Source organism: Mustela putorius, unplaced genomic scaffold (assembly GCF_011764305.1).
Source record: "Mustela putorius furo isolate JIRA1106 unplaced genomic scaffold, ASM1176430v1.1 tig00000174_pilon_pilon_pilon, whole genome shotgun sequence".
Taxonomy (NCBI): Eukaryota; Metazoa; Chordata; class Mammalia; order Carnivora; family Mustelidae; genus Mustela; species Mustela putorius.
Window position 1 is genome coordinate 2,079,399 of NW_025421304.1, and position 23,787 is coordinate 2,103,185.

The 23,787-nt window shown below is 42.9% G+C and overlaps 1 protein-coding gene, 1 long non-coding RNA gene and 1 pseudogene across 2 annotated transcripts; 1 reads left to right on the top strand and 2 right to left on the bottom strand.

Annotated features, from left to right (window-relative positions):
• Nucleotides 1-6,427: 6,427 nt before the first annotated feature.
• LOC123391043 lies at nt 6,428-8,027 on the bottom strand. Its single transcript, XR_006605683.1, has 3 exons — nt 7,970-8,027; nt 6,816-6,926; nt 6,428-6,619 (listed from the first exon to the last, which is right to left on the bottom strand). It is a non-coding gene; the product is annotated as an uncharacterized LOC123391043 (long non-coding RNA).
• An 8,592-nt stretch (nt 8,028-16,619) lies between these two features.
• On the bottom strand, nt 16,620-17,586 carry LOC123391044 (transmembrane protein PMIS2-like). Its single transcript, XM_045076589.1, has 2 exons — nt 17,222-17,586; nt 16,620-17,045 (listed from the first exon to the last, which is right to left on the bottom strand). The coding sequence occupies exons 1-2, from the start codon at nt 17,480-17,482 to the stop codon at nt 16,917-16,919; spliced, it is 390 nt and encodes a 129-aa protein (XP_044932524.1). The 5' UTR covers nt 17,483-17,586; the 3' UTR covers nt 16,620-16,916.
• Nucleotides 17,587-22,118: 4,532 nt separating this feature from the next.
• LOC123390954 lies at nt 22,119-22,703 on the top strand (annotated as a pseudogene).
• Nucleotides 22,704-23,787: the final 1,084 nt, after the last annotated feature.

The window sequence follows — 23,787 nt, forward strand, 5'->3', positions numbered from 1 at the left end:
GCTTGATGTGGGGCTCGATCCTAGGACCCTGGGATCATGACCCAAGCCAAAGGGAGAGGCTTTAACCCACTGTGCCACCCAGGTGCCCCAACTAAATTCTACTCTTGAAACCAATATTACACTATATGTTAACTACCTAGAATTTAAGTAAAAATTTGAAAGAGACAAAAAAAATGATAGATATCCTTAAAAAGGAAGGAAATTCTGATACATGCTATGACATGAATGGACCTTGTGTACATTATGCTAAGAAAAATAAATGTCACCAAAAGACACTATATGATCCCACTTATATAAGGAACCTAGAGTAGTCAAATTCATAGAGACAGAAAGTAGAATGGTGGTTGTCAAGGGCTGGGGGGAGGAAGGGAATGGAGAGTTGTGTTTATTTTATTTTATTTTTTTTTTTATTATTTTTTTTAATATAATTTTTTATTTTTTATAAACATATATTTTTATCCCCAGGGGTACAGGTCTGTGAGTCACCAGGTTTACACACTTCACAGCACTCACCAAAACACATACCCTCCCCAATGGATGGAACTAGAGCGTATCATGCTTAGCGAAATAAGTCAAGCGGAGAAAGACAACTATCATATGATCTCCCTGATATGAGGAAGTGGGGTGTTTATTTTATTTTTGAGATTTTATTTATTTATTAGAGAGGGAGAGAATGAGCAGGCAGGGCAGCAGGCAGAGGGAGAGGGAGAAGCAGGTTTCCAGCTGAGCAGAGAGCCATTCCTGGGGCTCAATCCCAGGACCCTGGGATCAGGACCTGACAGAAGGCAGATGCTTAACTGACTGAGCCAACCAGGTTCCTCGGGAGTTGTGTTTAATGAGTATGGAGTTTAGTTTTACAAGATGAAAAGGCTTCTGGAGATTGGTTGAAAATATGAAAGGTATTTTATAATACTGAACTTCAAAGATTTTAGAATGGTAAGTTTTGTATTATGTGTATTTCACCACAATTTTTTAAATGCCATTTATAATAGGGTCAAAAATATTAAATATTTCAGGATAAATCTGACAAAAGGCATGTAAGATTTGTACATTGAAAACTACAAAACATTGCAAAGAGATTTTTAAAAAAGATTTTATTTATTAATTTTACAGAGAGAGACATAGTGAGAGAGGAAACACAAGCAGGGGGAGTGGGAGAGGGAGAGGCAGGCTCCCCACTGAGCAGGGACCCAGGACCCTGGGATCACGACCTGAGCCCAAGGCAGACGCCCCAAAACTGAGCCACCCAGGCACCCCTGCAAAGAGATTTTAAAGATGTCTTGAGTAAATGGAGAGATGTGCCATGTTCACGAATTGGAAGACACAAAATATTGTTAAGATGTCAATTCACAAATTGATTTATAGAGTCAGTGTAGTCCCAATGCAGGCTTTTTCTTTTAAAATAAATTTATAGGCTTATCCCTAAATTCAGATGGAAATTAAAAAGAACTAGAATAGTCGAAACAACTTTGAAAAGGAAGAGAGGGAAGAACTCACACTGTTTCACTTCAAGACCTGTTATAAGTCAGAAATTAAGACAGTGTGGTATTGATCAAGAAAGACAAATAGATCATGGAAAAGGGTAGCCTATTCTTAGTTCAAAGATAGATCTTAACATATGTAAGCATTTGAGGTTTTTAAAATGTGCAAAAACAATAGAGTGAAGAAGGCTAGTGTTTTCAACAGATGTCCTGGGATTAATTAACTATTCATATGCAGAAGAACACACTTAGATGCATACCTTATGCCAATAAAAATGACCTCAGCATGAATCCTAGATCTAAATGTAAAACCACAACCATAAAACTTCTAGAGAGAACATAAGAGAAAACTCGAGTTAATCAAAGATTTCTGAGATTCAACAACAAAAGCATGATCTGTTAAGGGCAAAATTGGCCTCATCAAAGTTAAAACTTCTGCTCTTCAAAAGATACTGTTAAGGGGCGCCTGGGTGGTACAGTCATTAATGTCTAACTCTTGGTTTCAGCTCAGGGGTTGTGATCTCAGGGTCATAAGTTTGAGCCCGATGTTGGGCTCTGCACTCAGCACAGAGTCTGCTTTAAATTCTCTCTCCTTCTTCTTTTGCCCCTCCCATTTGCACGCTCTCTCTCAAATAAATAAATAAATAGATATTTTTTAAAAGACACTGTTAAGAGAATTAAAAGACAAGCTACACACTGGAAAATATGATAAAGGACTTGTTTCCAAAATAGATTGGGGACTCTCAAAATTCAATAATAAGCCAAACCAATAAAAATTGGCAAAAGACTTGAACAAAAACTTTACCAAATACGTATATAAACGGTAGATAAGTCCTTGGAAAGGTACTATCATTAGCCTTAGGGAAATGCATATTAAAATCATAGCGAGATACCACTACATTCTAATTATGGCTAAAATTTTAAAAAGTAATCATACAAGTGTTGGCAAATATTTGGAGTGATTGGAACTCTCATACCTGGCTGATATGAATGTAAAATGGTACAACCACTTTGGAAAAACTCTTTGGCAGTTTCATAAATGTTAAACATACATCTACCATATGATTCAGGCATCCCACTCCTAGTTATTTATCTAAAAGGGATGAAAGCATATATGCATACAAGAACTTGTCTATGAGTGTTCACAGCAGCCTTGTGTGTGTGTGTGTGTTTGTGTGTAACTTCCTGGAAGTGTCCTAAAGGACAGGTCCACTTTCCCTTCCTCTGTCTCACTGCCTTGGATGCACATGTGATGGCTTGAGCCGCCATTTTGGGCTTTGTGGATGAGTGCCCCAGATTAGAGAACAGGAACAGATGGATGGAAGGAGCCTTACCTTGACATTCTGAGAGGCCTTCAGGCCAGTCCTAATCACCAAACTCAAGACTTTTATGTGAGAGGGAAATGCCTCTACCTTGTGAAAGTGTATCTGTGGTTTCCCGCCTGGCCCCCTGCTCTGTTACTCGCTGCTGAGCCTCAACCTAATTAATAGTTCATCTCACTGTTTTTCTGGTGAATGAGCCTGGGTCATCAGTGTTGTTTCTATTTTTACCAGAAAATGAGTTTTTTCATTAATAGCAGGGGAATTGCAATTCAGGACAAGCAAACTATGGTGAATCTTAGGCCAGTCCTGAGAGCTGGTCCGGGGGGGGGGGGGCAGGGGTTTACTTTTATAAGAGAAAGGGGGAAGCTGGGAAGGGCTGTTTCCCTGAGTTCTCATTGGCTGGGCTTCTGGGAGTGGTAGGAGCAAGTCTTTTCTCCATTCCTCCCCCACTGCTGGAATATTAAGGCAAGCTTCTTCCTGTTGGGGAATGAATATTTGCTTCTTATGGCAAGTGGCAGCCAGTGACAGCCTTCTTTTTAGGGCCTCCCAACTCCGTTTAAAATACTTGTTTTTCACATCGGCATCATTTTTTTTTTTTTTTAACACTTGTCAGAGAGAGAAAGAGAGAGAGCGAGTGCACAGCAGGGGGAGCAGCAGGCAGAAGGAGAAGCAGCCTCCCCACTGAACAAGGAAGCTGACAGAGGACTCTATTGCAGAACCCTGGGATCATGACCTAAGCCAAAGGCAGACACTTAACTGACTGAGCCACCTGGGTGTCCATTCACATCAGCCTCAGAAGTTGTGGGGTTAACAATCAAAACCAGTCAAAAGGCCGTGCAGTTCTGAAGTCTTGGGGGTTTGCTCTGAATTGTAGGGAAAGCATGGGCTCTGTTCATCCTCACAGCACTCCCTGTGGGTTCCGTCCTACAGGTGAGAAACCCGAAGCACAGGAAAGTTAATTAGCTTCAGCACCAGGTCCTGACTCTGGCTTGAACTCAGGCAGGCTGGCTCCAGCGTCCATATGCCTGACCCCATCTGTGTCCAGGAAAGGCCTGGCTGCTCCAGCAGGTCCCATCCTGGGAGGCCCCTGGAACCCGGCCTAGAGCTGGGGCACTGACCAGGCAGAGCAGCATACAGCCCTCCCTTTGCACTTCATTCTCTTACCAGCCCTCAAGCCGGCTAATACAGACAGTTCTACTTCCTTGGGCTAAGGATCCTGGGCTGGGGATGAAAAGGGTGCTGAGGTCACCTTAGGAGGGGTGTCCCTTCCCTTGGGAGAGGCCCTTTGTCCCAGACTCTTGTTTCACGCTAATAGAAGGTCTGAGGGCCTCCCCAAGGACAGGGAGGTGAGTGGGAGGCCCTGGAGATCTTTGTGTTAGCTGGTCCCTGTCCATGACCACTGCGGAAAACTGTCAAGAGCAAATTGATGAAAGCGGTGTGTGTAGTGGTGGCAATGGGGGACAGAATGGGCTTGAAACAGAGGGTGGCTCGAGGGGTGCATCACAGAGTCTCCCCAGGGATGAGGGTGTTGGTCCTGAGGCTGGGCCTCAGTAGGTGGGGTGGACTGGGAAAATTTGGAGAGAGAGGAGCCAAGCCAGAATGCCAGTGGGTCTTAAAGATAAGTGAGGTGACAGAAGAGTGTAGGTCATCTTCACCCTGAGACTGTCACTGCATTGTCAACATCTATGTGGGCTCTCTGTCACTCTCTACAGAATTTTGCAACTGGGCTCCCTCTCAGGGTCTGCAAAATGTCAATGGCTCTGTCTGGGGTCTTCATACCAGAGGCCCCTAGATCCACTGGAAGCCATGGTACTAGTTCTGTCCAATCGACTGAGCACAAAAGTGATATATGTTGCTATAAGGCCAAAACTCTATTTTTAGAAAAGGATTTTTTTTACTGTATTACTGAGATATAATTGACAAAACTCTAATATATTTAAAGTGTACAACATGGTAATTTGGTGTATATATACATTTTGAAATTATTACCACAGTCAAATTCATGAACACACCCATCACTTCATAGTTACCTTTTCGTGAGAACACTTTATAGACTCCAGCATATTTTAAGTATACAGCCCAATATTGTTAACTGTAATCACCATGTTATATATTATGTCCTCCCATATTATTCATCTTATAACCAAAAGTTTGTACTCTTTTCCCAGGCTGTCCTCATTATCTTCTTTATTCATTCATCCATTGCTGGACAGTTGGGTTGTTTCCAAGCTTGGCTATTGTGAATAATGGTGCAGTCATCACAGGTTGCAGATATCTCATTGATTTTATTTCCTTTGGATATGTATCCAGAAGTGGGATTGCTGGATCATATGGTACTTCTAGTTTTAATTTTTTGAGGCATCTTCATGCTGTTTCCTATAGTGGCTGTCAAAATTTACATCCCCACCAGGAGTACAAAGGGTTCAGTTTTGGGTGGAGGATTTTAAGAAAGTAGTGGAGGTTCTCTAGTCTCTCACCTTCTGCCTCAATCAAAACACTCTGAGTCATTAGAAGATGGTGGAATCACCAAGTGGAAGGGGCCTGGATGGTTGACTTAGTATGTGGGCTACCAGAGATGCCCACACTGGGAGGATCTGTGAGCATGAAACAAAGTTCTGTTGTGTGAGCTATAGAATTGGTAGAGTTTGTTATAGCTGCTAGCCTGACCCTCAACAATATACCTTCTAGAACTCATCATCCACTAGCCTAGAGCATCTCCAACTATTTGTGGTTGTAGATATCTCCAGTCTGTCATGGATAGATTTTTGGTCCATACTCCATTGGACAAGACAAGTTTATTGATCATATACTTGGATGTCTTGGCAATGCCAAATTGCTGTTAGTTTCAAAGTAACTACTAGCAATCTCTATAGTTACTTTGTTGCAGATCATTGAGAGTTGGTTATAATACTAAGGTCAACCAGAAAGGGGTCTTATCTTGGTGTGCTGAGATCCCAGTTCCTGGCTCCTGGTACAGTGCCTGTTACATCTTAGGTGCTCAGAAAGTATTTGTTGACTTATGAATAAATCACAAACATTATGGGTGGTGGTTGGAGAGGGTATTAAAAAAAACACTCATAGCCTTACCTGAATTCTAACTTGTTCACTGATAGCGGCTTAACTCCCTGGTTTTCTGGTAGACCACAAGTACTTCAGAGCAGGTCTCCCTTCTTACATTCCCATTACTTTGTTTTCTCTTCTTGAAGATTGGACTACTCTGGACTGTCACTGTCTGGTGATATATGTGTCTTTTACCCTGGTTTATAAATTCTGAGAGGGTGTGGAAGGATGTGAAGGTGTCACTGTTAGGTCCCTAGAATCGGGCAGGACAGCCAAGGCCTTTGCCAGCATAAATAGAGTTAGGGCATGAATATATGAATGTGGGCAGAGGGATGCTATCCTGGGGAACCAGTGCCCCACCCTGTATCCCATGACCCTCATGCCTTGACAGGATCCCAGTCAGGACCTTGGGCCCAGGTCCGATAGGTTGTCTTGAGTGACCACTTCTTTCCCCCATTAACCATCTCAAGTTGCTGGCTTGGGCTATCCATACTGGGCAGTCCAGACATTGGCGAGGTTGTCCCATTTGGCCCAAATGTATACTTAGAGTGAAGGTGACTGACACTGTTATATATTTGATGGTTTGTTCATGAGCTGAAAAGGAGGTTACCGAGCAAATACAGTTATCATGATCACAATCCAGGTGTTGAGTATACCGATGCATCCCAAAGAAATTGCTATGACTGAGAGTACGAAGGTTGTCTCAGAGGTCTCAGCTGCCAATTCTGGCTCATCCCTATAGTTATGGCGCCTTGTCTGGTTTGAGGGGAGAAGAGAAATGGGAATAGTTGGGCTGAAAGGGTTATTTAAGCCCTTTTGTAAGGAAGGGTGTAAGGAACCAGGATGGGGGCCTGAACCAACAGGAGGTTAGATCACGGACATAACTGGTTCAGGTTCAGGGCCAGGGTGGAGAGGGAGGAGAGGGCAGGAACGGTTTGACACAGATTCCCACCTGGGAAGAGTAGTACATGGCTGCACTGCCTATGGGACAACACAGCAAGTAGGCCAGGATCGCCAGCACAAGGTAGTCCTTTGGGGGCTCATCAGACATAATTTCAAATGCCTGGGGACAGGGGATAGGTTATCTCTCAGAATGACTTCTGGACTCTCTTGTCCCCTCTGACTACCTCCTGTTTCATGCTAACACATCTCTCCTTGGCTTCTATAAATCTTCATTGACTCCCTTTAAAACTCATACTGATCCCCTCTAATTCCTATCATGTCCCCTGTAACCTGTCATTATTGCCTTTAATACCTCCTTCTATCCTGGATCTCCCAGCCCCCTCCACTCCTATGCTCTATAATGCCTGCCTGTTCCCAGTAGCCCTTTCCCTGTCTCCTATAACCTCCTCCCTGTCTTCTAGAACTGCCTTGCTGGTCTCTACAGCATGTCTCACTTGGCCCCTAACACCATCCCCACAAAATCCCTTGCTGACTCTGATGACTCTCACTGCCCTCCCTGGAGCCACAACTGAGCCACTATCACACTTTGTTCCTGTAACACCGTCATGGTCCCCAAAAGCAGCCTTTTGCCCCTATAAAACACCTACAAAGAAGACCCTACTCAACACTTGAACACTGCTTTCCATCTATAGAACCTTGTTCCATCATAAAGCTCTCACCCTATAAAACTGTGTGTGCCTACAGTACCTCTCTCTTGATCTCATTTGCTGTCTCTCTCACTCTGTCCCGATGGACCATTGTCTGTTATGAGCCTTACTGTTTACCCATCAACTCTCCCTTCCCCCCCCCCCACACCCATGGCCTCTCTGTTGGCTCCTCTAAGGCCTTCCTTGACCAACTCTAAATTCTAAGTCCTCTCCATGTCCCTTTGTGGCCTCTTCTCTGTCCCCTTATAAAGGCCTGTCCTTTCTCCCTCTGCCACCTTCTCCCAACCTCTGAAACTAGCGTCTTGATCCTCTGAACCCTTCTTTCCTCCACTCCTAGCAGCCTCCCGGTTCTCCTAAAGCCGTGTTCCCTCTAAATAGTTCTTATAACACCCTGTCTCCTCTTGAGACCCTTCTTTCCCCCTCATTCTGCCATTACTCACGCTTTCTTCCTCCCACCCTATCACCCCATATATTCCCTCTCTGCCCCTTCAGACACCTCATTAGGGAATCTGGATCAGTCACTACCAAGGCTATGGGGAGCCTCTCCCTCACCCAACAGGCAGGAATTACCATAGAGACCATGCAGGTTCCGCCTCCTATTCTATCTTTCTATTATTATTGGCTGATTGAGGTTGCATGTGATAGGGTGGGGAATCCAATACTCACATGGCTGCTGATTGGTCTGAAGGAGTTCAAACTCTTCCTACTCTCTCAGGTGATTGGTGATGTCAAACCGGAGTCTTGTTGGGGGCGGGGCAGGGAGGGAAGTACCACTTGGGGGCAAGAAGGATGTAGGCCTAGGAGTCTTGGGTTGCTTCCAGGACCCTGAGAATGGTCATTTAACAGCTTGGAGTCAGGTTCTTTAGCAGTAGGGGGAAACTGTGAGAATTAACATCGTTTCATGTGAATATTTTCTACTGGTATATCCTCTTTGGTGAAGTGTCAGTTCAAATCTTTTTCTCATTTTAAAATTGAGAAAAAATTGGTTTGTTGTCATTACGGTAAAATAGGGGGTCACTTACATATTTCAGATACAAGTCTTTGTCAGATGTGTGATATACAATATTTTCTCTGGCTCTGTAGCTTATCTTTTCATTTTTGAACAGTGTCATTTGGAGAACAAAGGTTTTTACTTTGAATTGAGTCTTTTTTTTTCTTTTTTACTTTTATGAATGTACTTTTGGTGTAATGTCTAAGAAGTCTGCTTAATCCAGGGTCAGAAAGATATTCTCTTAATGTTTGACAGATTTACATTTTACATTTAGATTGATGATCCATATTGAGTTAATATTTGTATAAGATGTGTAGTTTTAGTGGGGATTAATTATGTTTTGCAGATGGTGGTCTAATTAATCTAACACCATTGAAAGAAACCCTGTTCTTTCTTCTATAAATTGCATTTTGATTTATTTTATAATAAACTGATCATATTCATGTGGGTCTCTTTCTACACTCCTTATTCTGTTTTGTTGATCTGGTGTCTATCCATTTGCAGATACCACACTATGTTATTAATGTAGTTTTACAGTGATTCTGAAAATCGGGTAACATGAGTACTCCAACTTTGTTGATCTTTTTCAGAATTGCTTGACTATATTTGTGTAGATCTAGAAATCTTGTTGGTCTTTTAATAGGAATTGCATTAGTGATTCAGATCAGTTTGGGAGAGACATGGAGTTTCCATTTCACCAGCAGGGGAAGCCTCTCCATTTAAGCCTTTTCCTTCCTTCATAAGCAGCTGTAGTTCAACCACAGAGCTGAAACACATAATAGGTTTAGATTTATACTCAACTACTTGCTTTGTGAGAACTATTGCATATGATACTATGATGATCATTTTTGATAGCTGTTATTTTATTTATTTATTATTTTGTACAGAAGTATAATTAACATACAGTGTTAGTTTCACGAGCACAACATAATGATTCAGCAATTCTATGTATTACTCAGTGCTCATCAAGATAGGTGTACTCTTAATCCCCTTTACTTATTTAAATAGATTTGATCGGATTGTTCACTGTTAGCATAAGGAAACACATTGGATTTTTGTGTGTTGATATTACAATCTGTGATCCTGCTTAAACTCATTTTATCCATTCCCGGAGGGGTTTTGTTTTTGTTTTTGTTTCCTGGATTTTTTGTAGATTCCTTGGGGTTTTCTACATAGACAATCATGTCATCTACAAAAAGGGTAGTTCTATTTCTTCCTTCAAATCCCTATGACCTTTCTTTTTTTTTTTTCTGACTTTGTACAGACTAGGACTTCCAGTCTGATGTGGAAATAGGAGTGGTGTGGGAGAGGCCATGCTTGCCTTGTTACCAGTTTTGAAGAGAAAACCTTCCCCTTTATCATGACATAGGATGTTCGCTATAGGTTTTTTGTAGATGCCCTTTATCAGGATGAAGAAGTTCCCTGTTAGTCCTGGTGTGCTGAGTTTTTATTGTGAATTGATGCTGAACACTCCCAAGTGCCTTTTCTGCACCATCTGATGATGTGGTTTTCCTTCTTGAGATGGTTAATATGGTTTGATTGCATTGGTTGATTTTCTTTTTTTTTTTTTAAAGATTTCATTTATTTATTTGTAAGAGACAGAGGGAGAGAGAGCAAGCGAGCACAGGCAGACAAAGAGGCAGGCAGAGGCAGAGGGAGAAGCAGGCTCCCTGCTGAGCAAGGAGTCCGATGTGGGACTCGATCCCAGGACCCTGGGATCATGACCTGAGCCGAAGGCAGCTGCTTAACCAACTGAGCCACCCAGGCGTCCCGGTTGATTTTCTAATATTGAGCCAGCATGGCATTCCTGGGAGAAACCCCTGGTGGTGATGGTTTATATTCTATTCATATACTTTGTAATAGTCCCTTATTTTCTCTTTAGTGTCTTCAAGAGCCTCTAGATGTATTTCCTCCTTGTTTTCTGTTATTGGTCATTTTATCTTCTGTCTTATTTTGTCAGTCTTATGAGAGGTTTATCAATTTTATCTGTTATTTTCAAGAACCAGCTTTTGGTTTCATTAATTTTCTCCATGGTTTCATTGTTTTCCCTTGTCAATTTCATTGATTTTTTTTTTCTTCACTCCTTTTTTTTAATATATATTTTTAAATTTATTTTTTATTTATTTTCGGCATAACAGTATTCATTATTGTTTCACCACACCCAGTGTTCCATGCAATCCGTGCCCTCTATAATACCCACCTCCTGGTACCCCAACCTCCCAACCACCTGCCAATTCAAACCCCTCAGATTGTTTTTTAGAGTCCATAGTCTCTCATGGTTTACCTCCCCTTCCAATTTCCCCCAACTTCCTTCTCCTCTCTAACTCCCCATGTCCTCCATGCTATTTGTTATGCTCCACAAATAAGTGATTCTCTCTTCTTTCTTCTGTTTGTTTTGGTGGGGAGGGAATTATTTTGCTCTCTTTTTTTAGTATCTTAAGTTGGAAGCTAAGATCATTAATTTGAGACATTTCTTCTTTTCTTTTCTTTTTTTTTTTTTTTTAAAAAGATTTTATTTATTTATTTGACAGAGAGAGATCACAGGTAGGCAGAGAGTCAGGCAGAGAGAGAGAGAGAGAGAGAGAGGAGGAAGCAGGCTCCCTGCCATGCAGAGAGCCCAATGCGGGGCTCAATCCCAGATCATGACCCAAGCTGAAGGCAGAGGCTTATCCCACTGAGCCACCCAGGCAACCCAAGACATTTCTTATTTTCTCATACGAGTATTTGAGATTGTACATTTCCTTTTAAGCACTGCTTTAGCTGTACCCCACATATTTTGGTATGTTATTTACTTCAATTTTGATCAGTTAAAAGCATTTTCTAATTGCCATTGACAGATGAATTACTTGCTTTTATGTTTTTCCCCCAAGTGTTGGGATGTTTTCCTATTATCTTTCTCCTGTTGGTCCCTACTTTACTTTTATGATGGCCAACATGATAGTTTTCTATTTCTATTTAACAAATCACCATACACTCAGTAACTTAAAAAAACAGCCATTCATTATCGCACTGTTCTATAGGTGAGAAATCCAGAACCTGTATGGCCAAGTTCTCTGCTCAGGTTTTCACAAGGCTGAAATGAATGTGTCTGCTGAAATGTGTTCTCATATGGAGCTCTGGATGCTCTTCTAAGCTCTTGGGGTTGTGGCAGATCAGTTCTTTGAGGGTTTGGGACTGAGGCCATTGTCTTTTCCTTGCTATCAACCAAGATCTATTCTCAGTTCCTAAAGTCACATGCATACCTGCATGTGGTCCTGTTCATCTCAAAGCCAGCAAGGGCGAATCTCCCTCCATCAAAGTCTGTCTCACACTTTGAGTCTCTGACTTCCACTGTCTCTGACCTCTAGACCCAGATAAAGACCTCATGTATTTAAGGTTAGGTCCACTGAGATGTCCTTTTCTTAGAGTCAGCTGTGCCATATAACCTAACTTCATCACGGAAGAGATATAGCATCATATTGATGGTTGGGGATTATATAGGCTTATACCCTGGGGCAGGAATATTGGTGGGGGGGCATATTAGAATTCTCCTACCATAGTCAGATAATATGACTTTGTATGTATGGGTTGTTTTGTGTGCTTTCATATGCTTTTTATAATTTTAATTCTTGGGAATTTGTTAGAAGTTTGTTTAATGAGCACAGATATGTTCTATTCTGATGAAGTTCCATGTGCATTTGAAAAGAATATGTATCTGCTGGGGCACCTGGGTGGCTCAGTGGCTTAAGCCTCTGCCTTCAGCTCAGATCATGATCTCAGGGCTCTCTGCTCAGCGGGGAGCCTGCTTCCCTGCTCCCACCCCCTGCCCCGTCTCTGCCTGCCTCCCTGCCTACTTGTGATCTCTGTCTGTCAAATAAATAAAATAAAATCTTAAAAAAGAAAGAAAATACCAAATTTGTTTATAAATTCACCTGTTGATGAACATTGGATTGTTTTTAGTTTTTGCCTGTTACAAAGAAACCTTTTATAAACATTCATGTACAAGTTTTTATGTGAATGTGCATTTCATTTCTCAGATAGAAATACCCAATAGCGCAATTGCTGGGTTTCATTTTTTTTTTTTTTAAGATTATTTGAGAGAGAGAGGGAGTCAGGAGAGGGGGCAGAGAGAGTCCCAGGCAGACTCTGCACTGAGTGCAGAGCTGGTCACAGAGCTTGATCTCATGACCCTGAGATCACGACCTGAGCCAAAACCAAGGGTTGGAGCTTACCTGACTACGCCACCCAGGCACCCTGCATATTCAGTTTTATAAGTAACTGTTAAATTGCTTTCCAGACTAGGTGTGCCATCTCACACCGTCACCAGCTATGTATGAGGGATCAGGTTTCTCTGTACCTTTGCTGGTATTTGATGTTATCACTACTTTTTGTAAATCTGAGCCACTCTGGCAGATTTGTAGTGATATCGCAGTGTGCTTTTAATTTACATTACCTTGATGGCTAATGATACTTAGCATCTTTTTATGTGTTTACTTGCCATCTGTATATCTTCTTTGGTAGAAGGATGGGCATGTTGTTGTCCATTTTATTTTATTTTTTTATTTTTTTTTAAATTTTTTATTTATTTTTATTTTTTTTAAAGATTTTATTTATTTATTTGACAGAGAGAAATCACAAGTAGACGGAGAGGCAGGCAGAGAGAGAGAGAGGGAACAGGCTCCCTGCTGAGCAGAGAGCCTGATGCGGGACTCGATCCCAGGACCCTGAGATCATGACCTGAGCCGAAGGCAGCGACTTAACCCACTGAGCCACCCAGGCGCCCTGTTGTCCATTTTATTTTTATTTTATTTTTTTATTTTTTTATTTTATTTTATTTTATTTTTTTTTAAAGATTTTATTTATTCATTTGACAGAGAGAAATCACAAGTAGATGGAGAGGCAGGCAGAGAGAGAGAGAGAGGGAAGCAGGCTCTCCTGAGCAGAGAGCCCGATGCGGGACTCGATCCCAGGACCCTGAGATCATGACCTGAGCTGAAGGCAGCGGCTTAACTCACTGAGCCACCCAGGCGCCCTGTTGTCCATTTTCTAATTGGATTTTTAAAATATTTGGTTTTGGTGCACTTTTTATATTTTTAATACAATATTGTCTGCCATATCCAAACACAGTTATACTGGGAGTTAGGCTTTCAGTATATCAATTTTTTAAAAAAAATTTTGTTTATTTATTTGACAGACAGAGATTATAAGTAGGCATAGAGGCAGGCAGAGAGAGAGAGAGAGAGGAGGAAGCAGGCTCCCCGCCGAGCAGAGAGCCCCATGTGGGGCTCGATCCCAAGACCCTAGGATCATGACATAAGCCAAAGACAGAGGCTTTAACCCACTGAGCCACCCAGGCACCCCTCAATATATCAATTTTGTAGAATTACCTTACGATCTAGCACACACCACTGGATACCTACCCCCAAAGTCAAAAACTAATTCAAAGGGCTCCATGCACATCTGTGTGTTTTTTTTTTTAAAGATTTTATTTATTTATTTGACAGAGATAGATCACAAGTAGGCAGAGAGGCAGGCAGAGAGAGAGAGAGGAGGAAGCAGGCTCTTTGCTGAGCAGAGAGCCCGATGTGGGACTCGATCCCAGGACCCTGAGATCATGACCTGAGCCGGAGGCAGCGGCTTAACCCACTGAGCCACCCAGGCGCCCCACATCTGTGTTTTTTTGCAGCATTATTTACAATCACCACATTGTGGAAGCAACCCGTGCTTATCGATAGATGAGTGGATAAAGAAATTTTAAAGAAGATGTCGTATATATATACAACACACACATACTGGAATATTATTCAGCCATAAATAGAATGAAATCTTGCCATTTGCAACAACATGGATGGAGCTAGAGAGTATTGTGTTAAGTGAAATAAGTCAGTCAGGGAAAGAAAATTACCATACATTTTCACTCATATGTGGAATTTACAAAACAAAACAAATGAGCAAAGGGAAAATAGAGAGAGAGAGAAACAAACCAAGAAACAGATTCTGAACTATAACCAGTTTTGGAGGGACACAATTCAGTCCATAGCAATGCTCAAATTCACTACTCATCAGAGAAATGCCAATTAAAGCAATAAGGAGCTATCACTTCTCACTCATCAAAGTGACAGAAATTCATAGGATTGAGGATATCATGTGCTGCCAAGAAGGCAAAGAATGATTCTTTCAAACACTGGGGCTGAGGTGTGATTTGATAAAGCCTTTGCAGAAGTCATCATGGTATTAACCACTGAAGCCAAACTGAGTTAAAATATTAGTCCAGCCAGAGTATGTAATCAACATCATGGCCTAGTAAAGGAGCATACTTAGATAGGCATAATGAAATGGAGAGCCTACAAATTGAGTTAAAAATTATGATGTTTAGTATTAGGGAGAGAGAATAGTGGGTAAGATTGTTAAATATGCATGTTTCATTATGGTAATTCAACTGATGATGTTTTAAGATACAAGACTATAAACATTGTTTGGTTTTATAATTACATGATGGTAAAAACTATGTAATGCCTGAGAGTGGAATACAGCTTTGGGCGAGTCAGAGAGCCCAAACAGAGAAGATTGACTGGCTTTCCAAGTTTCCTAGCACCATGTGACTTTTTTGGACCTGTCTGTTCATGCTGAAATGGGCCATTCTGACTCCACAGGGCTTTGTAGCTGAATGTGACAGGCCCAGTTTTCTGGGCTGATCTGAGGAGGCACAGGGGTGACTGACCCTCAAGACCCACTAACACAGCAGACAACCCAGCATAATCCCCTTTCCAAGTACATTCATAACAATGAGCATTGTCCCATAAGCACATGTAATCTATGAAGATACCCAGGATCATGGAGGAGAGAGACACAGCATCATGTCAGCTAAGATTAAGGTTAACTCTGGACTAACACCTTTCTTTGTTGTTTCCTTCACTCATTATTTCCTCTAAACTGCCCAACAAGATGGGTCTGTTGGGCATGAATTTCAAGTAAAACCCCCAGATGTACAAGAAATGTAACTCCATTTTCCAGCATCTTCACTGGTTAGGGCAGATTGAATTATGGAATAGATAGACCAGACACATGTCACAATACATACTTTCTGCTCAACCATGGGAGGCAGTTTGGGAAAAAGAGTGACTGTTCCTAGAGTGGTTCAGAGACCAAGGCTGATGGGAGTTCTTCTTGTGACATGTGGCCTTCAAATCACCATGCGTGTCACTTGGCCAGTTGGCTAGGGGTGGAAGAGTGTGGGAGAGAGTGCCCATGGGGGCATTTAAAGACCAGAGTGGGTTGTGGCACACATCACTTCTGATTACATTCCACAAAGCCAAAGACCATCTCATGGCCACACAGGGGAACCTAGGACATGTGGCTGAGTAATGCTCCCAGGGAGAAGAGTTGAGCTTTGTTAGAGTTAGCAGTCTTTTCCACAGCTCCTCAACCTCCTTTTTATTGATAATCCCTGTTCTTCTTGGCTATAGAAACTTAATTCTGCTAAGTCTAGGGTTTCTGGGTCTGAATTTGGGTTTGTTCATGAAGTTAAGGTACCAGTAAGAACCCCTGGGTGTTTTTTGTCCATGATGTCAGTCCAGATTTCTGTTTTCCTTAATTCTGGATGGCTCCCGTGTCATCCCTGGCTCCTCTCAGATAGTCACTCCCACCCTGGCACTTGGCAATCCTGTAGACTCCACCTCCTTTTCACCAAGCTGGGATATGGGCTATCCTACTTGGCTGTCTAGGGCCATTTCTTCCTAGACCACACCATGCAGCATATTTTCTTTGTGATCTTGGATCCTCTGTAGGACTTATTTGTAAAGAAATAATACAAGTGGTATCTGGGATCTTTGACACCTCACCCCTTCCTTAGACACAGACCTTAGGGACCTCCTTAGGGATACACTTGCATCTAATCTCTCTTTCACTACTTCCCCTATTCCATGAATAGGGGACCATTTACTTTTGACTGGGAGAGAGGTGGTCTTCATCAGCTCTCCCACTAAATCTATTGTTTATTTCTTGAAGTATTTCCATTTCCCCCCAACAGTTTGACTTTGGGATTCCCAAAGCTGGAGGAGACTTCTGTTTTCCTAGAAAAAGCAGAGATAAACACAGAGCCCCAGCATAACACAAGCACTGACTCAGAAACACACACATGCACCCATATGAGAAGCTGAAACATCCCCTTCATTTTTATTGGTTTAAATAAATATTTTTCTGAAAGAGAAGCCCAGCATCAAAGAGTAAAGCACATCCAGAGCATGAAAGTGAGGATCCCCAAGGTGGATGAAGATGGCTCTGGAGGCCAAGATGATGAAGTAGTATGATGTCCCTAGGCTAGTGGGTTGCTCAGATGTTGAGTTCCTTGGCTGATAAGTTTCTTGGCTAGAAGATGTCTCAGCTGTTGATTTCTTGCATGGCGGCTGATTTGGCTGGTGTCTTGGTGGGTGGGTCTTATTTGGGGTGGACCTATGGACTACTGGCCTGACCTTCACATAAATAGGGCATAGATATAAATGATGCCTAAACCGATGAGTATGGCGAATACATCCAACCAACCAGTTCGGCCTGAGTTGATGTAAGCGTCTTCCCACTGGCTGTTCTTGTTGGCCTGCCAGGTCTGTAGGGATAGGAGCTTTAGATGTGGCTTCCTGAGTCCAGCCTTGTGACACCCTTGGGGAAGGGCTGGAGACCAATGGGCACTGAGGGGAAACCCCTACCCGGGTCCCAGGATGGAAGCAGGTGCAAGGGGCTTGCAAGAGGGCAGGATGGGCCATGGCACAGGTATTGTTTTACCTTGTAAGTGAAGAATACAGCTATTAATCCCAGGGGAGGGAAAAGAAGTACAGCCAGGATGGTCAAACATAGGTAATTCGGGGCATAAAATGCCATTTCTTCAGGAGTCTGTGGTTCCTTTGGCGGCTTCTCAGGGGTCTGCGTAGCCGGTTGGGCCCCTGCAGCTGGTGGGGCCCCTGCAGCTGGTGGGGCCCCTGCAGCTGGTGGGGCCCCTGCAGCTGGTGGGGCCCCTGCATCGGCTGGGGCTTGTTTTGGGGGCATGATCTTTCCACCCAGACAAAGACAGATCCCGAGTGTCTTGAAAACAGAGAGCCAAACCCACTCTACCTCCCCTCGTTCTAACCCAAGACTCCAGCATCCCAAGACTCCAGTGGTTAAAGGCCACTTCTTCACAATGGAGAAACCAGCACCTCAAGTTCTGATTGGCTGTCTGCATAACGGGGCGTGGTCTCACTATTCTCTCGTTCTCCAGGACTTGCTTAGAGCTGGTTCTATCCTCTATCAGGACATTGACTCCACCCGCCCTGATAGGGATTGGTTGGGAGCCATCGTAAGAACTGATCCTGGCTCCCCCTTGCTGGGGAACCCTATCTGTGGGCCTCACAGGAGGGCAGTACCCCAGTTGCCTCTCATAGAATGGGGGAGAGAGGAAGTAGACAAGGCCCGTAAGAAAACTAGGAGATTTCACAATCAGAATGGGAGGAAAAGGAATAGTGTCAATAATAGATTACAAAATATTGAATTAGAAAAGAATTCTTTAGTTCATACTGACTGAAAGAGAAAGGAGGTGAAAAAGAGAACTTTTTTTTTTTTTTTTTTTTAAGTAGAATGCCATCTAGTAAGTGTGGATGGAATGATGGAAATGGGAATTCAACATGGTGGTAGGCAGAATTCTAAGATGGCCCCAAGAGTCCTGGTCCCTGGTGTACACACACGTGTTCCCTGTTATTCATTCAAGTACTAATCTATGTGCTGCTGTGGAGGGGTTTGGTTCTTGGAGTTAAGTTCCCATCAGTTAACTTTAAGACAGTGAAAATATCCTCCATGGGACAACCATAATCCAGTGAGTTCTTCAGTGGGACTGGGTCTTATGGGCAAAAATGACTCAAGGCCTGTGATGGAGTGCAGTCAAGGGAGATTCTCCATTCCTAGCTTGAAGATGGAGGAGGCCACATGGCAAGGAATGCAGGCAGCCCCTAGCTGAAGTGGCTCCCAACTGATACCCAGCAAGGAAACAGGACCTATTTTATATCTGTAAGAGCAAGGATCTGAATTCTGTCATAACCATATTTGTTTGGAAGAGGATCCTAGCTCCTGAGACTGGCCAACACCTACCTGGATTTTAGCCTTGTGAGATTCTGAATGTTGTAGAGAACACAGACATTCTGACTTAGAGAACTGTGAGTTAATAAATAAATTTGAGGGCATTTGTTATCCATCATTAGAAAACTAACAGCTGGGGGTGCCTGGGTGGCTCAGTGGGTTAAAGCCTCTGCTTTCAGCTCAGGTCATGATCCCAGGGTCCTGGGATTAAGCCCCACATCAGACTCTCTGCTTAGCAGGGAGCCTGCTTCCCTCCCTCTCTGCCTGCTTTTCTGCCTACTTGTGATCTCTGTCAAATGGATAAATAAATCTTAAAAAAAAAAAAAGAAAAAGAAAACTGGCAGCCATTTCAAACACCTTAGTCATTACTGATTCAGGGAAGAACTATCAATGGATGCTAATGCCACTGGGTTTTAGCTGATATTTCCCTTCGCTGGCTGTTTCAAGGGAGTGGAGGGTGTGAGAAGCCAATCTGTAGAGACTTGTAAGTGGGTAGGAGATGACACAGTGAAGTCCACAAATACAGATTCCAGGGTGATTTGTCAAAGACACAACCATATTGAAGCCCAGGCGTGGACTTAGAAGCACGAAGAACAGCCCAAGGGACACACACTCCAGGGGCCAGGGAAGTCTTCAGGGAATGTTTTCATGTGCAGAGTCTTTCAACCTATGCCTGCCACAGAAGAATAGGCCTTGGGTGTGGAATATTGTCTGACCAAGAGCTAAAAAGCCCACACAGCCTGCAGGGTTCCTCACCTCATGTGGGAATATCTCTCCCTATTTCAGGCTCATCGTGTATTCCTTTGTTCTGCTTAAGTGCCTGTGTCCTCAGGCCTGACCCCAGCTTTTAGTATTTCAGACTCCATGAAGGAGGGATCAGGGTTCTTCTGCTGTGGCCCAAGAGGATTTCATAAAGGCCAATTGCACGTGCTGCCCAGACACCCACTGTTGGAGCTGGTCCTGTGCTGTCTCTTCTTCACGTGAGCAGAAGTGTCTCCTCCAGTGCTGGACTTTATTGTGTCTTCCTTGGAAACTCTGAGACCAAGATTGAGTGGGCAGAAGTGTTTGGACTTGTATTTCTGACATTGTGATGATCTTTGCTACCCTCCACGTATTTTGAGCCCTCTCCTTTTATTGGTAACTAGTGCATGGTGATCTGCTTGACAGAATAAGTAATTAGCTCAGAGCATTTTAAAAGGGGCAAGCTGGATATTCCAAGGCAAAAAATAAGAGGTGAGGGGAGACAGAACTCAAAGTTGGGTGGGATGAAGAATGCAGATTGGTTTCTGGCAGGTCCCAAGGATGGTGGGAACATTGGATTGGGGATGAGGTGTTCTTGACTAGTGAATCTTTTGTCTGAGGTGGCTTTGATATGGTAACTTGATATGGTATTTCTGAGCTCAGGAATCCCTCATGAGCTGAATCTCTTGACTACTGTGATCTTTAGCTGGTGTGTCCCTTGGCTGGAAGGTTAGCTAACAAGATACTGAAAATAGAAGGTGTATTTATGTGCACGTAATAGCAGGTAAACTCGGGAAAAGCATTTGACCTGAATATGTCCTTGCTGTGTAACAGTTTGCTTCCCAGTTGGCTTTCTTGATCTATTAGGGGATAATGGTGGAAAGAATGAGTGGCTTTGTAGAATGAATTGAGAGTACTATTCAGGATCTCCATCAAGATAAGAACTAGGACATCTTCCACTTCTAGTGCTCATTTCTGGGCAGAAATAGATACAAGAGTGGGGATGGGTTGTATATTCTGGAGGTTAGATCTTGAGCAGTGATGACAGTGCCCAGGCTTCAGAGTGTAGACAGCAGCTGGGATTAACCTGGGAAAATTATGACGACTAAAGACAGTGGACAGATTTGATGAATATTACCTCTTTACTGTGTATCTATTGTTTCTTGTTCTTTTTCTATTTCATTCTTTTACTTTTTGGGGGGTAGGAAAAGAATAAATGAAACAACTGGGATGGGGAGGGAGACAAACCATAAGAGATGCTTAATTTCACAAAACAAACTAAGGGTTGCCAGAGGGAGGGGGGTAGGGAGAGGGTGGTTGGGTTATGGACATTGGGGAGGGTATGTGCTATGGTGAGTGCTGGGAAGTGTGTAAACCTGACAATTCACAGACATGTACTCCTGGGGCTAATAATACATTATATGTTAATAAAAAAAAAAAAGAATTCAGTCAAGCCAACAGACACCATAGGTATTTGCAAAAGAGGGGATTTGAAACAGAGGTTGGCCACACAGGGATTAGAATCCTGTAAGAGCAAAAGAAAAAGACTAAGGTAACTCCATTCCTCCTACTCCTAGAGCTGGGAGGACAAAACGAAGAGGTGGTGTTACAGGACTTAGAGAAGGGGGAGCTGGGTGGCTGATGCCCAGATCTCTGAAGATAAGGTACGTCCCAGTCAGTAGGTATTAAGGCCACGAGCAGGTGATTCCCTGCAGTTCCTCCGACCTCCAGTGTGTGGCACTGCTGGCAGGCAAGGGAGCCTGGAAGCGGGATGCCACCAAGTGCTGATGACGACCCTGAAACATCAGTTCTCAAACTCTTTGGTTTCAAGACCTCTTTCACTCTTAAGTTTTTTGAGGACCCTCCAAAAGCTTTCGCTTATGTGAGTTGTATCTACCGGAATTTTCTATTTCGGGGTTAAAGCTGGAAAAATTAACTGTTTATTAATTTTAAAATAACAGTAAAAAATCTTTGCATGCTAATACAAGTAACAGTGTTGTCATGAAAATAACTCTATGTTCCAAAACATTTGAGAGCAGAGTGGCATTGTTTTACATTTCTGCAAATTTCTTTAATGTCTCACGGAATTGAAGATAACTGGATTCTCACACCTGCTTCTGCATTCAGTCTGTTGCTGTGTATCACACAGCATGTAGCTCTTGCAAAACTATACGCATGAGAAAATGAGAGTGAAAAAACCAAATTAACATCTGTGTAAGGAAAATCCCAGTATTTCTTTCTGTTTGCCTCCTTTACTACTCATACAGAATACTCCACTTCTGACGCTTATGTTCACCAAATGTGTAGGGATCTTTCTGACAGCAAGCAGTTCGGCAGTGCTAGCTGGATGTCCTGTGATTTAATTTGGACACTGTCTACCTGGACATAGTATCAGATCTCACAGGTTAAAGGCTCAGTCCCTGAAGACTGCTGCTCTTTGCACACCAATTGCAAGTAGTAGTAGTTTTGCCCAAAACTTCTGCCTGACTTGGCACACAGATTGGAGGTTCTTATGATTCCTTCCCCCTTAGGACCTCTGCACATAAAACTATATAACATCAGTGAAAAATATTAGAGAAGACCCAAATATAAGGAAGGATTAGACCATGTTCATGGATTAGAAACTGTACAATAAAGATATCAACTCTCCCAACTGATGTATATAACCTTTTTTTTTTGGTGGACATTATTATACTAATTCTAAAATATATATGGAAATCCAGAGTCCTAAGAAGAGGCAAGGCAATCTTTTTTTTTTTTTTAAGATTTTATTTATTGCCCGACCCATAAGGCCCTGGGCCGGAAGCTTCACTTTCTCTTCCTGTTCTCCACCATGGCGTAGGATCAAGGTGAAAAGGAGAACCCCATGCGGGAACTTCGAATCCGCAAGCTCTGCCTCAACATCTGTGTGGGGGAGAGTGGAGACAGACTGACCTGGGCAGCCAAGGTGTTGGAGCAGCTCACAGGCCAGACCCCCGTGTTCTCCAAAGCTAGATACACGGTTAGATCCTTTGGTATCAGGAGAAATGAAAAGATTGCTGTCCACTGCACAGTCCGTGGGGCCAAGGCAGAAGAAATCCTGGAGAAAGGTCTAAAGGTTCGAGAGTATGAGTTAAGAAAAAATAACTTCTCTGATACTGGAAACTTTGGCTTTGGGATCCAGGAGCACATCGATCTGGGTATCAAGTATGACCCAAGCATTGGGATCTACGGCCTGGACTTCTATGTGGTGCTGGGTAGGCCAGGTTTCAGCATCGCAGACAAGAAGCGCAGGACAGGCTGCATTGGGGCCAAACACAGAATCAGCAAAGAGGAGGCCATGCGCTGGTTCCAGCAGAAGTATGATGGGATCATCCTTCCTTCCTGGCAAATAAATTCCCGTTTCTATCCAAAAGGCCAATAAAAACTTTTCAGTGAAATGTAAAAAAAAAAAAAAAAAAAAAAAAAGATTTTATTTATTTATTTGACAGACAGAGATCCCAGGTAGGCAGAGAGGCAGGCAGAGAGAGAGAGAGAGAGAGAGAGAAGCAGGCTCCCTGCTGAGCAGAGAGCCCGATGTGGGGCTGGATCCCAGGACCCTGGGATCACTACCTGAGCTGAAGGCAGAGGCCTTAAACCACTGAGCCACACAGGCGCCCCAAATAAATAAAATCTTTTAAAAAATAAATAAAATGTAGGCTTTATTATTATTCAGGCATGGCAAGGCCAACAGATCAGGAGATGACTGCCATCGAAAAGATAGATCCTTACTCATAGTTCCTAAGAGGAAGGGGCACGCCACGCTGTGCAGAGCAACAGAAGTGCCAAGGTTAGCCAGGACACAGAGGAGGTGAGGGGCTGACCTGAGCAAAATGCCTTTCTAGTGGTTTTGGCAGGAAAGGCATGCCAAAGCAGGGCAAGCAGGCTAAAGACTGACTTGTCTGAATAATACCAGTGGGCTCTGGATGTGGAGGCTGTCTCTAGTCGTCTGGATGTACCCCCCTCCTCCCTCGTCTGTCAGCAGGGCTAGTGAAGAGCTGAGCCTTCACAGGGTGCAATTTCCAGTTAGAAGGTAAATAAGTTCTGGGGATATAATGTACAACATAGTGATTATATGTTATATTTATATTATGTTACATTATCTATCATATACTTGAAAGTTGCTGAAAGAGTGGATCTTAAATGTTCTCACCAAAAACAACATAGTAATTATATGACATGATGATGTCAGCCTTTGGCTAGGGTAATCATCTCAGGGTCCTGGGATCAAGCCCTGAACTGGGCTCCCTGCTCAGCGGGGTGTTATGCTTAAATACCTGACTTTAACACCGAGGTCATTAAAAACAAGTGAGAAACTCTTACCGACCAGAGGAGGCCTAGGAGACATAACAGTTAAGTATAAAGTAAGGTATGATAACAGAGCAAATATGTACAAGATGTACAAAGCAGTATCTCCCCAAAACGTGATTCTGCTAAGTTTGAATCTTGCCCGGCTCATACTCTTAATTTAATATGCAAAAATC

What these genes read in the sequence shown, in the direction of transcription:
- LOC123391044 (XM_045076589.1), bottom strand. Translation starts at nt 17,482, where the DNA reads ATGCCCCCAAAACAAGCCCCAGCCGATGCAGGGGCCCCACCAGCTGCA. An exon ending in CTGTATTCTTCACTTACAAG is followed by an intron (nt 17,046 to 17,221) that starts GTAAAACAATAC and finishes CTATCCCTACAG; the next exon opens with ACCTGGCAGGCCAACAAGAA.